Genomic DNA, 24674 nt, shown 5'->3' with positions numbered 1-24674 from the left:
CTAATGACTAGTCTATACTGGGGCAGGGTGGGGGCGTGCATTCCTCACCTGGGAGGGTCTTTGTATTTAAGAGCAACCCTACATCCCGCTGTCTGGTGAGGATGAAATCAATCTGGCTAGCAGAGTCCCGTGATTGATAGGTTATCAGGTGGCTGTCTGGCTTCCTGAACTTAGTGTTGCAGATTAAAAGGTTACATGCATCACAGAACGCCAGTAGCCTAATTCCCTCATCATTCCGAGAACCAATGCTATGGCCTCCGTGTTCATCAGTGAAGATGCCAGATTTCCGCCCAACATGCCCATTAAAATGTTCTTAAATAAATTTAACATATGTTCTTATCAAGAATATGGGACAAAACACTGTTATCCCTGTGCTACGGAAATCTGCTTTGAAATCCTTTGTCATATGTCCATCATGTATCGATTTTGTTTGGAATAAGCACCTCCTAGAATTCAACAAACCAGCAACTAGTATGATATGCAAACATGAAACTTTTAATGCTGGTACACAAGCAGCACAACCCTCCAGGCTACTGTTTCGCAAATTCAAAAATTTACCACACTATCTTAGAATTTATTTTATCATCATTTTTCTCTACAGAATCAGAACTAATTTATTTGAAAGTAAATTATTTTATTTTAATTTTTTTTTACGTTTTCTTGACACTTCTGGATTTTCAGATTTAAGATACTGTTATAAAAGGCGCCCCCAAAGTCCATCCCCTCCTCACCGTGGTGGGGATGCTGGCAACGGGTAGTGTCAGAGCTATGCCGTTGGGAACTTCGGTTCCTGGTAGGGCCACCCAAGGCGGATTGGTCTGACACCGAGTGGTATTAGGGCCACAACCCGGCAGACGGGGCTCTGGTGAAAATCTTCGGAGTGTCTGCTTCGGCAACCGACGGCTCCTCGGTCGTTCTGACCCTGCGTGTGGGGACAATCTGCGGCAAACAGGATGTCTCTACATGCGGGATTGTTGGGGACCGCTTGTAAAATCCACATATTCCCACGAAACTTCTTCCACGAGTAGAAGAAGCCGACTCAACCCCCCAGGGTGAATGTCGCCACAAAATACAAGTAAATAAGTACTGTTATAAAAGTACTGTTGAATGTCTTATGTTAATTTATTTAAGAACATTTCAATGGGAATGTTGGACGGGAATCTGGTATCTTCACTGATCTACGCGGAGGCCATAGCATTGTTATATGGACTTGATTGGTCGGAACAAAAAATAAAAGAGACTGTTCATTGTCAACACCGTGTTATTTCAAGAGGATGGCGGTAATTGTCTCGCGACCAGCAACAGCTGATGACTCTCAACTCATCATCGCGTTATTCGAGGTTTGTGTTGAATGTCTTTTGGGAACTTTTATTTCTTAATTAATAGCTAATGATTTTTTGCTGAAATATATGTTTATATCACAAAATCTTGGATCGTATTCTTTTTTCTTTATTCTGACGGCTACAAACCGCAGAATGTTTTTCAATTATAAACTAAGTTCGTTAATTACATTTAATTAGCTCCTGTTTTGCGTCTCTTTTCATCCACCCGACTTTACGGTCCGAACCAAAGAAAAAAAACTAGGTTAATATCTAGATCCGCACCCGGTGGAAAAAATACACATATATACATACACATATATATACATACATACACATATATATACATACACACACATATATATACATACACACATATATACATACACACACATATATATATACATACACACACATATATATACATACACACACATATATACATACACACACATATATACATACATACACATATATACATACACACACATATATATACACACATATATATATATACACACATATATATACACACACATATATATACACACACATATATATACACACACATATATATACACACACACACACATATATATACACACACACACACATATATATACACACATATATATATATACACACACACATATATATACACACACACACATATATATACACACACACATATATATACACACACACACATATATATACACACACACATATATATACACACACACATATATACACACACACATATATATACACACACACATATATATACTGTTACACATTTGCGTTTCCATTTTTTCCACCGGGTGCGGATCTAGATATTAACCAAAAACTATTTAAAATTTGAAAAATACTTCACTGTTGAAGTCATTTTGCATACATGAACTTCCAACGTATGTTCCAACCGTGACTTCCCCTCCCCATGCGGTTTTGTTTTCAACTTTCTTATTAAGAAATGAACAATGCGAAATATATTAAGCAAAATTTGGCATTCTTTCGATATAACTCTAGTTTTTCATTTTCATGTGTCATTCATTATATCATATTTAATTTTTGTATATTTTTAATTGTTATATGTCCCCACATGTGTTGTAGTGTCCTATGTAAAGCCTTTATGGCTAATTTGATGAAATAAAGAAACTTACTTCCCAACTACATGGTTCTGAGTTCATTCCCACTACGTGGCACCTTGGGCAAGTGTCTTCTACTATAGCCTCCAGCTGACCAAAGCCTTGTGAGTGGATTTGGTAGATGGAAACTGAAAGAAGCCTGCCATATATGTATATATGTAACTTAGCAGTTTGGCAAAATAGACTGATAGAATAAGTACTAGGCTTACAAAGAATAAGCTGTAGGGTCAGTGCTCCAGCATGGCTGCAGTCAAGTGACAGAACCGTGAAGGAATAAAAGAGTAATATATTTGTATAAACCAGTGTTTTACAATCATTTTTCCCTTATGGTCCCTTTTGTTTCCTATTTCACTTGGACAGATCCTCTAGCCATTTGATGTTTTAAAAAAGATCATATATTTTTATGATTAAATAATGTTATGAATTGTATAAAAATTTTAATATTTTGGGAATTGTAGAATTATAACCTATTTATTGCACATCAATTTTAACAACAAAATCTTGTATGGACCCCGGTTAAGAACCACTGCTGTAAGTTGTATAAGGGAAAGTGTGTTTACACAGAGGTCTCATGCTAATGGTGTTGCTATTTTTATATAAATGAAAATATTCAATCATTCCAAAATCGGAAACACTTTGAGTTACAAGCACTTATCAAAATAGATTTTGTTTTTGTTTTTCCATGTTAGCATGGGTTAAATTAATTTGTTATTGAGGCATTATTTTACAGCCACACACCCTTCCATTTTCCCCACCCTTACCTGTTTTTTTTTTATGTTAGGGATCTCTTATTCACAAGTTCTGGCCCAGAACTATAGTATAAGTCTCATGTCCAAGGTGCCATGTAGTGGGACTAAACCCATGAGGGTGAGAACCAAACTTCTCAAATGCTAAAACTTATTATAGTGCATTCTATGCGTGGCTGAGTGTTCATCAGTTCTATTCCCATTGTGTTCTTAGACAAGATGCTTTTTCGTGTTGCTCCAGTCCACTCAGCTGGCAAAAATGAGTTGTGCCCATATTTCAAAGGACCAGCCTTGTCACATTATGTTCTACTGAATCTCCCTGAGAACTATATTAAGGATACCCATGTCTGTAGAGTGCTCAGCCATTTGCACATTAATATCACAAGTAGACTGTTCCATTGATCAGATCAACTGGGACCCTTGTCAGAGTGCTAGTTTAACAAACAAACTTGCAAATGATATAATGTCTGGTTCACATAAACATAGATGTTTCCTAACATTTTCATTAAGATATTTCTGTTAAAATTATAGTCTTTGTTTCAATAAATTTTGATCAAGGTGAAAAAAAATTTTAAATAATTTAGTCATTATTAAGTTGATATTTGGAACAGGATTTAGCATGGAATTTTGGTGAAAGATCCTGGGGCAATTTCAAGAGGATTGATATCAAAAGGATTAGATATTAGAAAATAACCATTCCTTTTCCTGTAAATATTCATCCACCATTTTTTTTTCATCACCAAACTTAATTCATTGTATTTCATTAACCAACCATCCCATATACTTTTGTAATTTCTGTTCCCAACTACCCCCCCCCACATCCTGTTCTTCTATCCCCACCCTCTCACTCTTTCATCTTTCCAGCTCCAGCCTCAGTTATTCTCACCATATATTAAGAGGAAGCCATGTGTCTCATCTACAGCAAGAAACCTGTTCTTGCCCCTTTTGTCATGATTTAGCCTTTCAACATCTAGCCTAGAGCTGCCTGCCTCTATACTAAGTTCGTTACATGGCAACCTCACTAGTGCTGGTGTCATGAAACGGGAATATCCAGTACCTTCTATTATGTGGTTGGCAGTACATGGACAGGATACTGAATGCACTTTTGCCAAGGGACAAGAAGCTAAATGGACATAATGCTGAACAGATGCTGGAAAGATACACAAAAATTAAAATTTAAACTCATTAAATTTTAAGTGCCAAATTTAAAGAACTGGTCATTAAACTATGTAGATAGGAATGTTGTTTTTTTTTTTGTGTCCATTTGGCTCTATGTCCATTCAGCTTCTTTGCTTTAGCTTCTTGTCCTTTGGCAAAAGTGCATTCAACATCCTGTCCACACACAGTTGTTGACATTTGAAAGGGCATCCAGCTATAAAAATCATATCAAAGTAGACGTGAGATCATGAAGCAGTCTCCCAACTCTTCAAACCTTGTCAAACTCATCAAACCCATGCCAACATGCAAGAGGGATGTTAAAAGTTGTGTTAATAATTTTGTCTTACTTCTATATTTATTCATTCTCATCTCCACTCCTTTTTTATGAGAATCTCTATTCTTTTGTCACAGCAACACACTATGAAATAGTGACCTCTCGGTCAATTCATATTAATCCTAAAATACATGTATACTTGGACTGTGGAAAGAGACATTTATACATACTTTATGGCTCAGACCTTTTATCAAGTTGGAGTAGCATTTCCCAACCTATTTTCTCCCAGGACCCACTATAACTTTCCCCAAAAAAGTACATTATTGACAAAAGAAATAAAAGGGAATCACTTTAATGAGAACCTTGTGCCTGGCGACTGCAGCACCAAGCCCTACCACAATCGTCCTTGGCCCCACCGGTGGGGTGTATGCCCCACTGGTGGGAATCATTGAGTTAAAAGAGGAAAGAGAAATTTTAAGGCAAAAAATAGTACGCACCGTTAAACAAGTGTCGTAGTTGTTATGAAGATAGGAAATGGGAAGATAGGGGTGGATTTTGAATAGAGGGGTGTTGACGAGTATGGTAGACATTTTTTGGCCATGAATATGTTGACTGATTTACTGTGTCAGTATTTAAGGACAAATACTAACTACAGAGACTGATGATAGTTGTGTGAGTAGGTCATGATGACTTAGTGATGGTGTTCGCTAGATGCCAGGCTCTGTTATGAGAATCTTGTCATGTTCTAGTTTCTGTAAGAACCTCATGACAAACCAATGATGGAGCCTCTGCATAATTGGTCAGTCTGCTAGAAATAGCAGTCCAATCTCTAATTACTCCATGCTGTCTTGAGAAAGGAAAGAATTTATTGAACCATTAATTCTACATTGTCCTAAAATGACTGGATGGTCATGGCTGAAATGGATTTGATCAAAGATTGACTTAGGGTTAAATTATAGCAGCATTTAGCTTCATAGGTTTTCTGAGATTGTTTTTTTTTTTTTTTTTTTTAGACTTAGGGCAGACCTGTAGTCATAAACAATTCTACGACCATCCAATCAATTTTTTTTCTGCACTTAGTGTATTTAAAACGATATCTGTGGCCTTCTCTCTCTCTCTCTTTCCCTCTCTAAGGGTCTCTATAATTTGAAGATTTAACTTCTTTCTAGTTGAGGATTTTGTATTCCTTAGTGAAAGGAAGAGGCAGAATCCATGACTTTTGCAGGGTCTCTGAGATTGGTGAAGAGGAAAGGAATGAAATCCAAGACTGCTGGGTCAATGCTAACAACTGCTTCAATCTCTCCATGAGTAACCCAACTACAAATCACTTGCTACAGCTGGGCCTATCAAAATCCTATACTTGCCATTGCATGAATTACAATGTAGAGGGGGATGAAAAAGATATTATTAAGCTCCAGCAACAGAGTAGCCCCCTGATTGATTTACTCATGTTTTCCTCTTGGGCTCTGTATCAAATTATGGCACAGTGCAATGCAAAGTGTATTGTGCTAATCTCAGAGAAGAAACCTATTCCAAGTGCTTGCAGCAAAGGGATTCTCCTAAAGACAAACGGTAACATTAGATCTCTGATAGACCAACAAGGTTGTATCATCATCATTGTTTAACGTCCACTTTCCATGCTGGCATGGGTTGGACAGTTTGACTGAGGACTGGCAAGCTAGACGGCTGCACTAGGCTCCAATCTGATCTGGCAAGGTTTCTACAGATGGATGCCCTTCCTAATGCCAACCACTTTGAGAGTGTAGTGGGTGCTTTTTACATGCCACCAGCATGAGGGCCAGTCAGGCAGCACTGGTAACGACCATGCTCAAATGGCACTTTTTACGTGCCACCAGCACAGGAGCCAGTCAGGTGGCAAAATTCTTCCTGCTATTGACATAAAGCCTCAAATTTGTTTGATTTCATTGACCCCCATTGTTCAACTGGTACTTTATTTCATCAACCCTTGAAGGATGAAAGGTAAAGTTGATCTCAGCTGTATTTGAATTTGGAATGTAATGAGTCAGAAGAAATGTTGTTTAACATTTTGTCTGACATGCAAACAATCGCGCCAACTTTCCACCTTAGAGGTTCTTTAATATAATGCTACGTAGTAAGAAAAGCTAGGCCATTCTCAGAGACTGGAGAGAAAATGGAGAAAGAATATCAAATATGAATTGCTGGATTGATTTCAAGTTCATCCCTTTTTCCATGCTAGCAAGAATATTCAGCTGAAATCTAGGAGATCCTTTGACTGCTTTTTTGATACAGAGTATCGAAATTTTGATCCCTTTCACACTTATAAAATGTCAAGCAAACTTTAAAATTTGTCATTACTGTTTTAGCTGGGAGACCAAACTGATAGTTTGGTAACCTGCTAAAATAAACATTAAAAATCAAAAGGAGATAAACAGCTTTACAAGTTTAATCCAGTGTTTATTGAACAAGAGAGGTGTGAAATTTAAGATGCAACTTGTTAGAATATTCACGTCTATGAGGAGACATAAACAAGAATAGCAAAAACCTACCATACCAAAAGAACTGGTAATACAAACATTACAAGTGTCCTACGAAGAGAACATAAGATGACTGCATAATTCAACAGGAATGTGAAACAACATTAAACATTGTATAAGGTAAATGAAGGTTTCTGTAGGAACGCTAAGTCATATTCAGTTAGTGATTTTACATGCGCAAGGATGAATTATGATGTTGTCAGCGTTGTGAAGGCGCATGGCTCAGTGGTTAGAGCAGTGAGCTTACGATTGTGAGGTTGTGAGTTCGAATTGTGTTCTTGAGCAAGGCATTTTATTTCATGTTGCTCCAGTTCACTCAGCTGTAGACGTCACAGGTACCAAGCTGTATCGACCTTTGCTTTTCCGTTGGATAACACTGGTGGCATGGAGAGGGCAGGCTGGTATGTATGGGCGACTGCTGGTCTTCCATAAGCAACATTGCCCAGACTTGTGCCTGGGAGGGTAACTTTCTAGGTGCAATCCCATGGTCAGTCATGACCAAAGGAGGTTTCAGCAGTGTCAGCATTAGATGCAGTAAGAGCTGGTAGAGGTGATGTTGGCAGTGATGAATTTCATTGTCTTAATATGGAGAAAATGAGCAATAGCTTCGTGGAGGCAAACACAAGCTAGACTTCTTAAGCGGAGAAAAACTGATCTATTTAAGGAAATTGCTGGGCTCTATTGTGATAGGTAGAAACTCCAAGCAATGTAAAATATGGCCCAGACCATGATTATCAACATGAACATCAAACTTCAAAAAGTAATTAACCATTTAGTAAATTTATACTGAAAAAGTAAGCATTTTACCATCCAGCATAAATAAGTCAACTTCATTATATTTTTTCTGTAAAAAAAAACCCTATTCTGACATTAAATGAGTCAACTTCTGGTATGAATGTTTACATTTGTACATCATTTTTCAACAGAAAAGAATTTCTAAAAAATTCTGGAAACTAATTAATCATGTAATTTACACACACACTAAAGTTTGTTTTTGTTTTTGCAAAAAAGTGCGTAAATTACATGGGTTTTTACAGCATACTCTATGGATATTCAAGGATTCCTGGATGGCTCTTAAAACAGTCAGTTTTCATTGTAAAACTGCACCTTGTAACCAATACCCATGGATGATCTGTACAAAGCAAACTACAAGGTCCATAACCAAACTGAATTGAGATATATATATATATATATAATATTTCCTATAAATCTAGAAATGCTAGGGGAAAAAAGACTCACCTACTATACCGGCTTGACAGGCGACGAATTTTCGTCTATAATTAATCCAAATAGGCTGTGATTTTGTTATTTTCTTTCTCTTTGCCATATACGGGTTGCAAATTCTGTTTGTTTGTGGAGACTTTTTTACTTGTAGGAGAAATGGTGACCTATTTGGCTGCTATTTCTAATATTTTCGGTATGTGGTTTTGAGCAACTTGTTGCAATTAACCCTTTATTATGATTAATATAATCCTTACCAATTATGGTCTTTTCCATACCGATAAAACTACTAGGTGAAATTTATTAATTTTATTAAATTAATTATATTTCACCCTTTTTTTTCCTCTGTCTTCCCTTCTCAGGATCTTTCCATCTATGTTTCCGACGAAGAGCTCCGCTCGAAACGTTAAACCCTTCTTTCCTGAGCGTCCAATAATACTTTATTTGTTCCACGTCCTCGCGTTGCTGTGTTTTTTTTGTTTTCTTGTTTGGATTAACTATATATATACACATATACACACACACTCGTATGTACATACTTGTTCAATGTATAACTAATGTTCTATAATAAGAATATATTTTGGTTTTCTATATTAGGAACGAGTAAAAGCTGGAGAAAAGAGAACGCCACCTTCTGTGGATGGTAAGTAAATGTTCCTTAATGCTTAACTTTGCTCCAGTCAGTCTTGAATGGGAAATAATAATTGGTGCATTTACAAACATGAAGATTTAGTTTTGTTGCTTGGTTGCTTATTAGTCACCAAAGCATGAAGGTTGGTGTATTTGGACCAATCAGCTGGTATGAATTTCTGACTCTTTGTGATCTGAATTTAACACTTTGGCATTCAGACTACTCTGTCAAATGTAATACTTATTTATTTTCATTGTTTTGAATTAATCAATCATTATCTCAAACTTTGATAATGTGATTGCTTATTTTTCGAATGACATTGTTGGGTAGGTGTGAGAGGCCAGATCAAGTCAGTTTGAACATAAAACATGCAGAATATTTTGGCTGGTTTAAATGCAAAAGGGTTAATTCCATTTGTTAAAATTCATCTGATTTATGTATCCTCATGGTCCCTGTTTTACGTCTACCTTTTCCATGTTGGCATTGGTTAGACATGACTCACTGCTTCTCACCACTGGTTGCAGTTCTTCATAATATACCACATACACAGAAAGCTCTGTGAATTAAGTTCAAGACAAGAGGTGTGTAGAAGTGGGTGGGTGGAAGGTTTGCAAGATTGTATTGAGGTACAGAGGATGGAAACTAAAACTGAACCATAATCTTTATATATAAAAGTCAAGTTGTGTGTCTGTCTCCTACGATTTAGATTCCTAACTACTCCCACATTTTGCGGTGCAGTGTAACCAAAACCGGGTATCTTATAGTCGTGATTCATATCGAGCCCTTCTGGGTATTAGCGCGCGTCTACGATTTAAAAAAAAATTTACCATCATTTTTATCCATTTTAATGCATTTTTTCGATATTATATAACTCTCTAAAAATGTCTATGATGAGTCAACGATTTAAAAAAAAATTTACCATCATTTTTTTTCCATTTTTAATGCATTTTTTGGCTATAACTCTCTAAAAATGCTTATATAGTTATTTCCCTTACAACGCCGGGCGATACTGCTAGTGTTTTATAAAGAAGATATTATTTAGCTTATTTAGCACCTGTGCCGGTGGCATGTAAAAAGCACCTGTTGAGCATTGGGCCTCATGGAGGCAATCTTGCCGATGCCAGCATCACATAACTGGCACACAGAAAGCACCTTTCGAGCGTTGGGCCTCCTGGAGGCAATGACAAATGAGCAAGACTTTTGGCAATATGCTGTGCTTGAGAAGCAAACCCATAAAGCCGAGTGAAATCCTAGTCATGACAGATACTGGTGTCATGCAACTGGTGCCTGTGCTGGTGCCACGTAAAAGCACCCATTGCATTCTTGGAGTAGTTGGTGTTAGGAAGGGCATCCAGCCATAGAAACCATGCCAAATCAGCCGTGGTCAAACTGTCCAACCCATGAATAACAGATGTTAAATGATGATGAAGATGATGTTTGTATTGTAACAGTAGTTGAAGAGGAAACAAGCCAACTAATGGTTATATTTTTATGTCTACTTTATTCTAGATCTAAAAACCCACTGCTTCAATGGAGAGAACTTATCTAATATCCTCGTTGCTGAATGGAATCATAAAGATCCTTCAAAAGGTGAGGTTTTTGTTCAGTGTTGCCGTCTTGTCTCTGTCTCGGCAGCCAACTTCTCTGTGTTGGCAGCTGACTTGACTGTGTCTGTGTTGGATTCTATGACTGGATGACCTTCTTAACACCAACCACTCTTCAGAGTGTAGTGGGTGCTATTTTTTTTTTTTATAACCCCTTCACTGGTGAGGTCACCATGTACCTGCAAGACAAGACCCCTGAATTGAGTGGGGTATAATAATTAAGGGATATGAAACTATGATAGAGGGACAGGAGAAGGTGTCTTGCTGAAGTGTGTGTTTGTATATTCACATTTACGTGTCGTGTTTGTTTTCGTGATTGTCCTCAGCGTTCACTGCTCCAATCTGATCTGGTAAGGGTTCTACAGCTGGATTACCTTCCTATTATTATTTCACATTCAAGACTGATTGAAGCAAAATTAAGCATTAAGGAACATTTACTTACCATCCACAGCTTTTTGCTGTTGGGCATGAAATTATGAAGACTTTTTGGATAATAACTGACAAGGAAAGAGACCATCCATGTCTTGTATGTGAATTTTCCATTCATTCCTTTGCTGAGCTTCTGTTAATATATCTATTATATAAAATCCGTTCTGTCTGTCTGTGAGTGTGTCTTCTAGGATCTCGGGCATCCTCCATCCAATTGTGCTCAGATTTCATATGTAGATACCGACGGTATCAGGGCGTGTATAAGTCTTGAAAAAATTACAAAAATCGATTCCAGGTGAGAATGCGATCAATAAAGCCGTGGGAACGTGCATTTGTATGTGTAAGTACATCAGCTGTTGTGATCATTACTATGCGTACGCAAGAAAAACTTCGGTTGCATATTTGTGTGAAGAAAATCATTTTTCTTTGGAATAGAAAAAAGTCTATCTTTATTTCTTATTTTGCTGGTGTCTCAAATTTAGGTTAAATCAGCGTTTCTCAAAGGGGAGGTCTATGGGACAGTCGGACAAGTTGTTTTGAGAAAATTTGGTTTAAATGTTTGACAACTCAGCACCGACCATTGGATGGGGGGGCGTTTTGGTCGTATGTGTGACAAGTGAGTCCATAACCCGTGGCCTTCTACATGGGATGGAGCCAGCCTACGTATGCATACCTTCCCTTCTTGGGACACAAAACTCTACTTGTGAAGACCTGTTGAGGCAAGTGAGGATCAGAATCGAAATCGATCAATGGAAATTGCAGATGTGTTACCAGTGCTGGTGGCATGTAAGAGAACCTTCCGTTTCGCGACCGTTGCCAGCGCCGCCCCGACTGGCCTCGTGCCGGTGGCACGTAAAAAGCACCATCCGTTCGTGGCCGTTTGCCAGCTCTGTCTGGCACCTGTGCAGGTGGCACGTAAAAAGCACCCACTACACTCACGGAGTGGTTGGCGTTAGGAAGGGCATCCAGCCGTAGAAACACTGCCAGATTTGACTGGGCCTGATGCAGCCTTCTGGCTTCACAGACCCCAGTTGAACCGTCCAACCCATGCTAGCATGGAAAACGGACGCAAAACGATGATGATGATGAATGATGAGCAAAGCTGCAAAAATTCTCAATCTTAACTCTCTGACGAACAGGAACATGAAACTCTGAGTAGCAGTTTTTTTTAATGTTTTTGTAGCTTTAATAATAGCAATGTATGTGTGTGTGTGTGTGTGTGTATATATATATATATATATGTATGTATGTATATTTGCATGCTCATTGTTTGAGTTGTCATTGTGATTTTCTAGCAGACAACAGACCAAGCACGGGGCCACTGGTCGGATATATGTTCTACCACTACATATACTCCACATGGGAAAGCAAGTCTATAGAAATAACTGACATGTACGTGTTACCACTACCAGAATATGAGTCCATCTGTGAAGATCTCTTTCATTTCCTGTGCAAGGTAAATAGAATTATTTTTTGTCTTTGTATTGTAATTTGCTTAAAGCATTGCAGTACGTTTTTAAATGATATGTTCGGAAAAAAGAATTTTTTTAAATTTTGAGTAATTCAAATAAACAATGAGAAAGGCTACTGTTTTATTTAATATAGGTTGTTTTAATGATTCTATAATATTTCAGGAAATATTTGTCCTTTTCAAATAAAAATGTTATTAGCCACCTAATATAAGAGGTGGGTTTTTCCTTTTTTTTTTCCTTTCTGTGTGTAGAACAACAGTATTGTGACAAAATATTGATAGGGAAGGAATAGAAGCAGGAACAAATTTGAAGAAGAATGATTTTAGGAGAAGTATTGATATGAGTGAAGGAAATTATAATGTGGGGAAGGGTGACCGCTATATCAAGGGGTTGGTAGTTTTGATAAAACTCTGGAACTTGACCCTTATATAAGCTCTCTTGTCCTTGGAGCTTTGGTGTGCAGGTTGCGCTTTGAAAGACAAAATGGGTAATATAACCTTGTCCAAGGGCATGTCTATATAACAATTTGATATACTGAATATATTACGTAGGCATGACTGTGGTTAAGAAGTTAGCTTCAAAATTGTGGTTTTAGGTTCAATCCCATGCTGTGCATATACTGTTTTATTTAATATAGGTTGTTTTAATGATCCTATAATATTTCAGGAAAGATTTCCTTTTTTCAAATAGAAATATTGTCATTAGTAAGTGTACTTCTATAGTTTCCAAGCTAAATAATGCCTTATGTGAATTTGGTCAATGGAAACTGTAAGAAGCTTATCTCGTGTGTGTGTGTGAGTGCATGCACACATGCAAATGTACATGACTGTTGATATTCCACAGTTTCATTTGTTACCACCAGAATGGTGTGGTGTTGATGTTTACATTCCATGTTGGTGCTATGAATGGTTACTCCATTCCTTTGAGTTCTTGTTGGATAAAAAAGATCCCAGATGTGGCTTGAGTTCAGCCTCTGTGCAGCCCCTTGGGCAAGTAACTGTTTCTATTGTGGCCCCTAGCCAACTAAAGTTTTGCAAGTAGATTTGGTTGATGGAAACTAAAAGAAGCCCATTGTGTGTGTTTCTTTAGTTTGTTTATTCTTCATCAGTGTTTGACAACAGGTGCTGGTTTGTTTACATCCCTGTAAGATAGCAGTTCAGCAAAAGAGATTGATAGCATAAGTAATCAGGCTTAAAAAAAAAAAGTAGTTGGGGCTGATCAATTTCTTCAGCACTTCAAGGCCCCAGCATGGCTGCAGTCCAGTGACTGAAATAAGTAAAAGAGAAGATACCGTAAATCTTCGAGTACAATCCGCATTTTTTCCCCAAAATTTAAAGGTCAAAATCCCTAGTGCGTACTATATACAAGGTTAAAAAGGAAAAATATCTTCTAAGCAATGTCCGAATCTCTATTTGCTGTCCGGCAATGCATTTTGTGATGTCGGGCACGAAAATACCTTAAGCTAAGCCTGAAAGCAATGAAGTCATAAAAGAATCATCCATAACTTGCAGTAAGCAACATTTATTAAAATAAAAGTATTCAGAACACAGAATAACATGTAACAAAGACAATTTGCAAACATATTTACATTCCCATATAACAGTTAAGAACATCACCATTATTGTATTACGCTTGCGCGGAAGTGTTTGTTCGACTAGGTGCTACTGGCTTAATTACGCACAACTCAGGTTAGAGAAGGAGTGCGTATTATGCACAAGGTTTAGGTTTTTCTGAGGTACAGCCCCCTAAAAATCCCCTGCATATTATACTCAAGGGCGGACTATACTCAAAGATTTATGGTACTTGAAAAACTAGTAAGAGTTCAAGACAAATAGCATCAGGGCATAAAATATACCTGAAATAAGTTCTTATCCAGTCCATGGTAGCATGGAAAAATGGACATTAAATACATGAAAAATATCTCATTTTTCATGATGTGCGCATTATTATTTAACAACAAAATCTTCATAAGTCATAGCTTTTATTTGTTTTGTTTTTCTTTTCCATCCCTCATTGCAGATGTCTGTTGATGAGAATTGTGCCCGAGTACAATGGCAAACGAATGGTAACAATGATTTGAAGAACTTGGGTAAATCTTTTAATGCCATGAATTTAATAGAGATGGAAAGTTGGCGAGTAAAAAATCTTGAAAAACATAAGTTGAAAGAAATCAGTGCCACAAGTTGATAAAGAACTGGTGTTTCTAAGGAATGCAACATTACATTTTTTTATTTTTCCTAATAAAAATAAAAGGTAACTATTATTTTGGTCTACATTTCTGTTTTCAATTTCCTGATGAGAGGTGAAATGAAGATATGCAAAATTCACTGGAAACAATGTCCTTTTTGTTTAGTTCTATATCAGCCCCAATCAAGCTGACCTATGAAAAAAGCCATCCTGTCTTTTTGGACTCATCTAATGTATCCTTCCATTTTTGAGACTGTATGGCTTGTTTTGAGTGAGATATAACTGTTGTTTTTAGCTAGCCAAATACCTCCACATAGACTCTGCCGTTGGCTCAAACGTTTGTAGTGATCATGGTCCAAGTGTCCTGTACCATAGAAGTGGAATTTGGTTGGGGAAAACTGTAGCTGCCTGTTGAATATCATTTGTCAAAAGATGTAAATATTTGTATGAAAAGCAAAGGACTGATGCTCTTCAAATGAAGTCCTTTGTGATATTTGTTCTTTATCAATTTAGAGATACTCCCTGGTCACTCTTGCCGTTAGGCATGCAATGAACCAATGACTGAGCTGTTGGAATCTATAGAATCAACACTATTGTTCTCATATTGGTTTCAAATTTTAGCACAAGGCCAGCAATTTCAGGGGAAGGATAAGTCGATAACATCAACCCCCTTTGCTCAGCTGGTACTTATTTTATCGACCCTGAAATGATGAAAGGCAAAGTTGAATTTAATTGAACTCAGAACATAGACAGATGAAGTGCCACAACGCAATTTGCCCAACATGCTGACGATTCTGCCTAATCTCCACTATTGTTCACACGCTGCACTTAAAAATATGGAATAGATGCAAACATGGTTGTGTGGTTAAGAAGTTTTCTTTGCAGCTATGTGGTTTCAGGTTCAGTCCTACTGTGCAACACTGGCTAAGTATGTTATCCTGTAGCCTTGTGCCAAGCAATGTTTCTCAAGGAATTTGGTGGGCAGAAATTAAGAAAGCCTGTTGTTTGTGCGTGAATTATATTCCAGGCATTATAAACCTGTGGCTCTGTGCTTATAAAGACCTCTGAAGCACAGAATCCCTTAGTAGAAAAAGAAAAAATGCTAAGATTTGATCACAGTAGGAGCATCTTGTCAAAAATCTTGCTTCGAATAACTCCCTGTCCGAATTTGGGGATTGTGGTGGAAGGAACGGACATTCAACAAATGAAGTACAAGGGAGATAATTTTTATTGACTCTGACTAAAAATTATAAATGTCGATAGTAAAACATTTCTTGGCATTTATATGAAATAATTTTATTGTATTCAGTCAATGTTTCTGCAGCTGGAAGTTCTACTGTCGGCTAAACAATTAAATAGAAGCTGGGCGAATTGACAGTCGTCAGAACATGAGTTGGAATGCTTTGCAGTATTTGTTCTGATTCCTACCACATTGAGTTCAAATCCTATGGAAGTCAACTTTGCCCCTCATCTTTGCGAGGTCAGTAAATAAGTACCAGTCCAAGGCAGTCGATTGGCAGAGTTGTAAGAATGTTCAACTAAATGCCCTGGTAAAATCCTGCTGTGTCTTACTTCATTGGCAGATATAATCTGCCATCTAATTTAACACTCATTTAGGCCAGGTCCTTGGTGTATGGATACCTTCTTCTGATCATTTTCAGAGACCTTATAAGGGGTCATAGGTGCACTATTATTCCACCTGGCTAAAAGATGAATAGAAAAAAAAACATTTTTAACATTTGAGTGTTTGATTGTCAGAGAGACCGAGTGGTGGGTTGTCTTTGATCATTTGATGTTTCTAGTGCAAACAAATGTATATTTGGTAACAGACCTATCATCCTCTTGCCAATTTTACTGGTGTCATGGGTGTAGGAACGATAACTACTCCAAAATGTTTAAGGACACTGCTATTTCATTGCAATGTCAGAAATGTTGGCCATTCTACTTTTACTATTGGTTTCTATTTCTGGCAAGTTAATAGACTTTTGCCCCTATCATGCAGTATGATGACTCAACACAAAACCATGATACATTAGTAACTATATAGTACTTGTTACTGAAGGCAAGGTTGTATGGTTAAGAACTTCTTAACCACAAAAGTCTCCTGCTACAGCACCAGGCTGACCAAAGCCTTGTGAGTTGATTTGGTAGACGGAAACTGAAAGAAGACTGTCATACGTGTATGTATTCAAGTGGTGGTGTTCATTTCTAATCTTTCATAAAAATATGTCCCAGCCGAGGGGGAAACATTATCTTACTTGGAAACTGGTGAGGGTTGTTGACAGGAAGAATATCTGGCCATAAAAAATTAGCTTCAATCTATGCAAGCATGAAAAAGTGGACATTAAAATAAGACTTTTACATTTAAAAATATTCTCTTTCGAACGCTTTGATAAAAAACTAGATCCACATACACTCTAACCATCACTTGTTAGTAAGAACGGCAGGTTTTTGATCACAAAAATCCACCTAGAGTTTTATTGTATTGGAAGGAGCTAAATAATACAGTATTAGGTCAAATGAAACTGTTAACTTGCCAGAAATAGAAACCAATGGTAAAAGTAGAATGGCCAACATTTCTGACATTGTAGACAACACTTTATGGAAAAAGATGTTGAAGTTCCATAGACACATATTTCATTGTGTAAACTGCTATTTCATTAGTTTGCAGTACAAGACTGAAATTTTCCTTGTCTACATATAGAGGAACCAATTTGGAGAATCACTATAGAGTCGTACAGAATTATTTTAAAATGAACAGCAATATTTCTGAGAGGTGGATCAATCAATAATTAAAAAAAATCTAAGTTCAATTACAAAATTAACTTCTTTTTTAATAGATATATATTTTCAAAAGGATGAAACTATGCTCAACTGAGATTCTATCTCTTGTAGTTGAAAATTCTTTTGTCGTTTAATCATGCAAAATAATGTTGGGCTTTCCTTACAAGTTTTCTTTACACCTTTTATAACTTAACATTTCTCTGATGAAGTTGTGGGTTCAATTCCTGAGCTGTGTCCTTGAGCAAGATACTTTTTCACATTGCTCCAACCTGCTTAACTGAAAGTGAGCCCCAGCAAATTACTGGAGCCACACTTTCTTTCCAGCCCTCAGTGCCTCGATATTCTATCGGGTCTGGAGTGGGAGGGCCAACAGGGTGTCTTTGTCTGCTTACAACTACATAAGCACCTCAAACAATTAGAGAAACCCTACTACATACAACTAAGTCCTAACTGGTGACAGGTGATGGCCATGGTTGACTTTTGTGTGTGTCCAAGTAGAATATCAAGTACAGTAATGATAGATGATATCTGCTTTCTAATAAACATGCAGATGTACAAGAAAACTGAGTTTATATAATTAAACTTAATGGTTTCAAATTTTGACAAAGGACCAGCAGTTTTTGTGGGGTAGGGGAAGTCAATTACATTGATCCCTTGGATAAATTTCAACCCAAAACAAAGACAGACAAAATGCCTAACAGCATTTTATCAGGTGTGCAAACAGTTCTGCCACCTTTACAATTAAACTTAACAAAGTTTTGAGATGATTTTACGAAGCAATTTATTTTATCTAATAATAATTAGAAACCAAATATGAAATGACATTTGAATTTTTTTTACGAATCAATAACAAAAACATCAGTGATATATTTTAACAAACTCATTAATTTAATTGTTCACTAATCACAGTTGTTGCTGCCATATACATTTTTCTTTTCCTCTAATTTCAAAATCTACTGTCTTAAGTCTCGTACCATATATTCTAATAAAAAGAAATGGAAGAAATACATCCTAATTCACTACAAAAAATACTCCAAATAACTGGGGTCGACTTACATGACAGTGCATTAGTGTGTTTTATGAGGTATAGTTTCATATTATGTTGAACTAGATATTTCAGAACTCAAATTAACAAGGATACCTAAAAAACTGTCTAGTCATTTGCCGTAAATAATATCTGTACTATGCATAGGTTATCAGAAGAGGTTAATTTCAGTTCTTAAAACATAACTGCACAAAAGTCAATGAGAAACTCATTCAACACAATACAAAGATGTTTGCTTTTTTAGTTTTTTTTCTCTTTACAATGACCTTATATTATATTATATTTCCCTTTCTTCACAGAGAGAGAGAGAGAGAGAGAGAGAGCAAAGGCAGGAGTTAAGGGCAGAAGTCAAAATACAGAGGCAAGATTCTGCAGATGGATGGACATTTGTCTTTGTTTGCATAAAGCTTTATTTTTTTTTTATGTAGTTATTTATAAATATTAATTGAATAACTTTTTTTTTTTTTTTTAGCAGACCTACCATATTTCATTTTATTTTATATGTGGAGAAGGTTGACAGTGACTTTGAAGTTTCAGTTTTGTTGCTTTTATCAATCAACCTTTTCCTGAGACATACATACATACATATATATACATACATATATATATATATACATACATATATATTTACATATATAAAAGCAAATTGATAGATAAAAGAATTTCTCTCTAGTACCCCCCACCCCCACTCAACTGTTTTTGTTTTTATGAAACTTTATCCTTTAGCTTCTCCCCCTCCCTCAAAGTTACCCACCTCTGGAGACATCTACAATATGTAACAGCACAAAAACCCACACAGGCACACACTTCTTTGTATGGGAGGGTGGGGACTTCTCTAGCGATAAAGTACCAGCTATTATCTTAATTTATGCACCTAATAAATTAGGATTATTCAAATTATAGATAAGAGACATTTTAATACTTAAGATTTCGATGTATATCACTAGAACAGTGAATTGGTAAAATTGTTACAGTATCAGAAAAATGTTTTGTGGTTTTTGTATCAGCTCTTTACATTCTAAGATCAACTAAGCTTTTCATCCATCCAGGGGTTGAAATATTTGGCTAACCCTGCCCCTCAAAATTGCCTTGTACCTCAATTGGAAACAATATCTGTTCCCATCACTTATACATAAGTGGTTGTGTATGTCTTTAGCTTGTACAAAGTTTACTCAAAACTAAAGTAGGTGGTGGGTATCAGTTTTCCATGCTGGCATGGATGGAATGACTTGACAGGAGCTGGCAAGCCAGAGGAGGACTGCACCAAGCGGTCTGTTTTGGCATGGTTTTTACAGCTGGATGCCCTACCTAACACCAACAACTTTACAGAGGGGGCTGGATACTCTATATTCTAATTTTAATCATCCAAAAATTTAACCCAAACTGAGCTCAAAATGTTATTTGTACGGAGCCTCCAGCAGTGACACACTGCCTTCAAGTCTTGCTCAAGCCAGACAGAAAAATGATAGGATTTTGTAAGTTAGACACAAGGCCAGGAATTTTTTTTGAGGGGATGGAATTAGATGGTACCATTGACCCTCAAAGAATGAAAAGTAATCTTGACTTCAGTGAGATTTGAACTCAAAACACAAAGAGCTGGAACAAATACTACAAGGCCATTCTACCATCCTTGTAAAAATGAGGGTAGAATGGCAAATGGCACTCTTTACTCTCTATTTCTTTTTTTTAGTTCCTTGTAGCCTTCCTACCTAAATTTGGCACAGGTCATATTTTGCTTTTTCACTTCATTAGTCATTACATTCTAATAAATGACTGATATCCAATACTTAACTGAATAAGACAAACCATGGAATATTTAATATAATCAAATTGGGATGAAAAACTAGATATAGAACAGTCATTAGGAGATTTGGTCATTTTTGAGAAGGAATCCTGCTAAAGTTGGGTTTTTTTTGGCATGTACTGTTTGCTCAACATTAATCAATTATGTATCTAAGCTTTATCCTAAATTTATGGCTTTGTACCATTACATATATGTAATGGCATATATAAACTTCCAAGAAAACCTGAAATAATTCTTTTTTGGAATAGGGCCTCTCAAGGGCTACATTAAGGTAAGAATAAGAACGTGTAAATAATGGGTTGAAAATCCTGTTTGGATAGCAAAAAAGATACTATTTTTTCCAAAAGGGATTTTCAACTTGGTATTACAAGCTATTATTTATAGCTTTATGAGTGGCCCCTATTCTCAAAAAGAATGCATATATTATATGCATTTCTCTAATACAGTTCTGTGTGTATTTTACACACAATTTTTTTTCTTTCTTTTTATGAAATATGGTAGATGTCTTTGCAGACAAAGTTTCTGATCTGAGGTCTGTAATGGCAATCTGGTATTTTTGGTATTTACAAAAGAGTTCACTCAAATGAAGTTAATAATTATGAATCTAAAATATCTACTTGTTGACACTATTTCCATATTCTCTTGATGACATCTGGAGATGGATCTCGTCCACGGAACATTCTGAAAATCTTGTTGGCTGACATTGAGCCACCCAGGGCAAGAAATGTGTCGCGAAATCTGGAAACAATTCAAAAAGCAAAACAAAGTTATTCAGCCAAAACACACTTATGAGGATTAAATAAAAAAAAAAGTGAATAATAATAATCATAATGAGAGCATATTAAGAATAAATGTTTTTCTTCTAAAATGATTGAAAATGAAATATTTAATCCGTATTATATAAAGTTTTTTACAATTTCTGATAGTCAAAATATTTGAACACACTCACCGGTAAAACTTTCGTTGCGTCTTGCAACCTTTTCAATAGTCTTGACTCTGTCCGTTATTTACACTGCGTTCCCTTTTGTTTGTTTGTGTGCATGGGTCAGTGTGTGTGCCTATGCATGCATGTACGTATATGTGTGTATGTATGTGTGTACGTATCCTGCATATTTATGTGCTTGCCTGTTTGTGTATTTTCTATGTGTGTGTGTGTGTGTGAGCATGTGTTTGTATATGTGTGTGTAACTATGTACCATGTTTGTATGTATGGATGTGCATCTTTATATGTGTGGATCCGTGTCTCCATATGTGTCTGTTCATATAGTCTATATACCTATCCGTCTGTATATTGATCTGTTTATTTACATATATATATATATATGCTTACATACAGAAATAAAAAAAAAAGGGCATACACACACACTCACCCACATACATACATTTATCTACCTAACAGTCCACTAACTCTTCTACTCTACCTGTGTAAACTGTGGGTATGGAGGTATGGTATTTACTGTGTATATTTCCTATTTAGTATTGGGGAGGTTTCATTTATAAGGACGTACTACTGTATTTGTCTTAATGTTGGGTCTTTTGGGTGCTTGGATAAGATGCGGATGTCAAGTTGACCCAAGTTACCTCCATGGTGGTCTTTGACATGTTGGTAGAGCATGGAGGACTGTTTTCTCTCGTCATATTGTCTCAGATGTTCATTTATCCGTTCCGCAATGCTCCTAGATGTCTCCCCTATCTACATCATGTTCATGTCCTTACAAGCACCTTCTATGCATCTTATGCTGTAAACTACATTTTGAGTTCTACATTTAATGCCAGGGCTAATCCTACATACCATGCAGTTATCATTGGTGCATGTGGTATTCTTAAACGGGTACATCCTACATAGTTGTGATCTGACGGAGTTCCCTGGCTTTTCAACAATCTTAATGTTGAGTTTGGTCTCCTTCAGAGCTTTTCTAAATCTACGGGCTAGCTCTCCATGGGTTGTGGCCTCTACAAACATCACTCCTTGATATTTGTCGGTTTTATACTACGTGTTTGCCCTGTTTGCTTTGTCACAAGATCTTTGTACTCTATTCCATTCTTTGTTTCTATATCTAGGGCAGGTACCACTGGTATCATTATGTATAACGTTATCTAATTTCTTTCTAGTTCCCCCTGTATACACGAACCTTCAGAAAGATCAATATACAGACGGATAGGTATATAGACTATATGAACAGACACATATGGAGACATGGATCCACGCATATCAAAATGCACATACAAACATGGTACATAGTTACATAACACATGCACACACTCACACACACATACATAGAAAATACACAAAGACAGACAGGCAAGCACATATATGTGCAGGATACGTACATACAGATGCACACACATACATACATACATACATATATACATACACATGCAAACACACATACATACACATGCAAACACACACACACACAATGACTCACACACATGCGCACAAACAAACAAAAGGGAACGCAGTGTAAATAATGGACAGAGTCAAAACTACTGAAAATGTTGCAAGACGCAATGAAAATTTTAGAAAATAAAAATTAAGAAATAAGTGGAAATTTTACCAGTGAGTGTGTTAAATAAGGCACAAAAAAGAAAATGACACAACAGATTAAGAATAAATGTTTTTCTCCTAAAATGATTGAAAAAGAAATATTTTATCTATATTATTATATAGTTTTTTTACAATTTCTGATAGTCAAAATATTTGAAGAAAACTTTTCTTAAATTAAAAATTATCAATCACAGTAAAAAAAAAAAAAAAGATGAGATATATTCTGGACAGCAGTCAATGCTACTTTTACAGTTTATCACATAAATGTGTTTGGAAAAATGTAAACTACAAAAGCACTTTACATTATAAATAAATATAAATTTTGAAAAATATATAAGTACATCTGAACTAACATGACATTCTATCATGACAGAAATCTTTACGGAATAATGGTTAAGTGAAAAAGGGTATTTGGAAGCTTTTGAGTTCGGTCCATGTCTGCCTACCCACTCGAATTCTAAACCTGGTAATTAAAGTATCTAATTATGAACAAATATCAAATAGTAATATAAATATTTAGGAGATTTTAAATGTCAGTAAATTCAGTTGATGGAAGGAGTTTCATATTGTAAATTTCCAACAATTTTAATGTTCAAACATTTACAAATAACATTTAATTCCAATGAGAGTGAAATGGTTCTCTGGTGTTTTACAACATAAAATTGTAAGAGGGGAAGAAATCCATGGAAACAAGGAAGAAGACCCCCTCCTTAAAGCACCAGGATTTATCCCCTATCTCAACAAACATTTTATGAATTTTGAAAATTGTGTCGTAAGCCTATAATCACTATAAATGATATTCAATTTCTGGAGCCTCCAGGACTCAGCTCTCAACTCATGGCTTACAGATTAATCGTAAGAGATCATCTTCCACAGTTACTTACCGTCTTCCAATGGCTGATACAAGCTCTGTCTGTTCCAGACCAACTTCTTCAAAAGCAGCGAAGATGTCAGCTGCTATCATCTGAAAGGAGACCATTTAAATTTAGTTTCTGTTAGGAAGGGAATCTAGCCATAGAAACCACGCCTAAAGTAGACATTGGTGCATGGCACAATACTCCAACTGGTCAAACCATGTCAAACCGTCCAACCCATGCCATCCTGAGGAAGTGGATGCTGCATTATGATGAAAGTGTGAAAACTGAAGCAAAAAATCTTGAAAAGAATCAAATTACTCCTGGAATTGATCCAGCTGTTAACATGGTAACTCTTATTATTAGGGAATGCTATTATTACCAAACTTTGCACCAAAGTGAAATAGCTGAGATGTTTAGATATCAGACAACTGAACAAAAGAGTCATGAGTTCAGATCTCAGTCTAGGCATTCTACTGCAACTCTAGACATGACAGTTATATATTTGCCTCAACTTCTTTAGCTGAATAATAGGTACCAGGATAAGATTTTCCTATCCCTGAATAGATTTATGTTTTTTCATATAAATTGACCAAATGATGGGGAGGGGAGTGATGTCTTTGTCCTTTGCTTGCTGCTCTCCCACACTGGTGATATTGATGTAGCTTGATCTTTGGACTGAACATCTGTAGGAAACAGGAGCTCTGCTCCAAACACTTGTGGACTGAACTGGCCTAAAAAAAACACAAAGACCAGACAATGGTGTTAAATTGGAGGGTGTGTTTGGACCTTTTTCACTTGTGTCAGATATGATGATAGATATACAGCCACATATCCCTTTAATTATAGGATTTGCATAGCAGTGTGACATTACTACGAGCACTATTATTATTAACCTGTAGCCCAATACAATCTGCTGGATGGTTGGGTCATCAGC

At 36.5% G+C, this 24674-nt stretch overlaps 2 protein-coding genes across 5 annotated transcripts in view; one reads left to right on the top strand and one right to left on the bottom strand.

Moving 5' to 3' along the window:
• LOC115216299 overlaps positions 1-14778 on the top strand; it is a 66481-nt gene extending 51703 nt beyond the window's left edge. For 2 of the 4 annotated variants that reach the window (XM_036506938.1, XM_036506935.1), the window contains 2 exons: positions 12339-12499; positions 14535-14778. In XM_036506938.1, coding sequence (XP_036362831.1) covers positions 12339-12499; positions 14535-14702 — 329 coding nt within the window. In that variant the 3' untranslated portion in view covers positions 14703-14778. The remainder of the gene's footprint in view (positions 1-12338; positions 12500-14534) is intronic. The other 2 variants (XM_036506937.1, XM_036506936.1) reach the window with 2 other exon arrangements.
• A 5434-nt stretch (positions 14779-20212) lies between these two features.
• The window catches only part of LOC115216672 (probable cytosolic oligopeptidase A), a 40325-nt gene continuing 35863 nt past the window's right edge, over positions 20213-24674 (bottom strand). The window contains exons 17-18 of the mRNA XM_029786172.2: positions 23768-23847; positions 20213-21073 (exon numbers count right to left, since the gene is read on the bottom strand). Of these exons, the coding sequence (XP_029642032.1) occupies positions 20962-21073; positions 23768-23847 (192 nt within the window). The 3' untranslated portion in view covers positions 20213-20961. The remainder of the gene's footprint in view (positions 21074-23767; positions 23848-24674) is intronic.

This window comes from Octopus sinensis, linkage group LG10, assembly GCF_006345805.1.
Source record: "Octopus sinensis linkage group LG10, ASM634580v1, whole genome shotgun sequence".
Taxonomy (NCBI): Eukaryota; Metazoa; Mollusca; class Cephalopoda; order Octopoda; family Octopodidae; genus Octopus; species Octopus sinensis.
The sequence above is the reverse complement of the archived record's forward strand: the minus strand, read 5'-3'. Positions and strand labels throughout refer to the sequence as shown.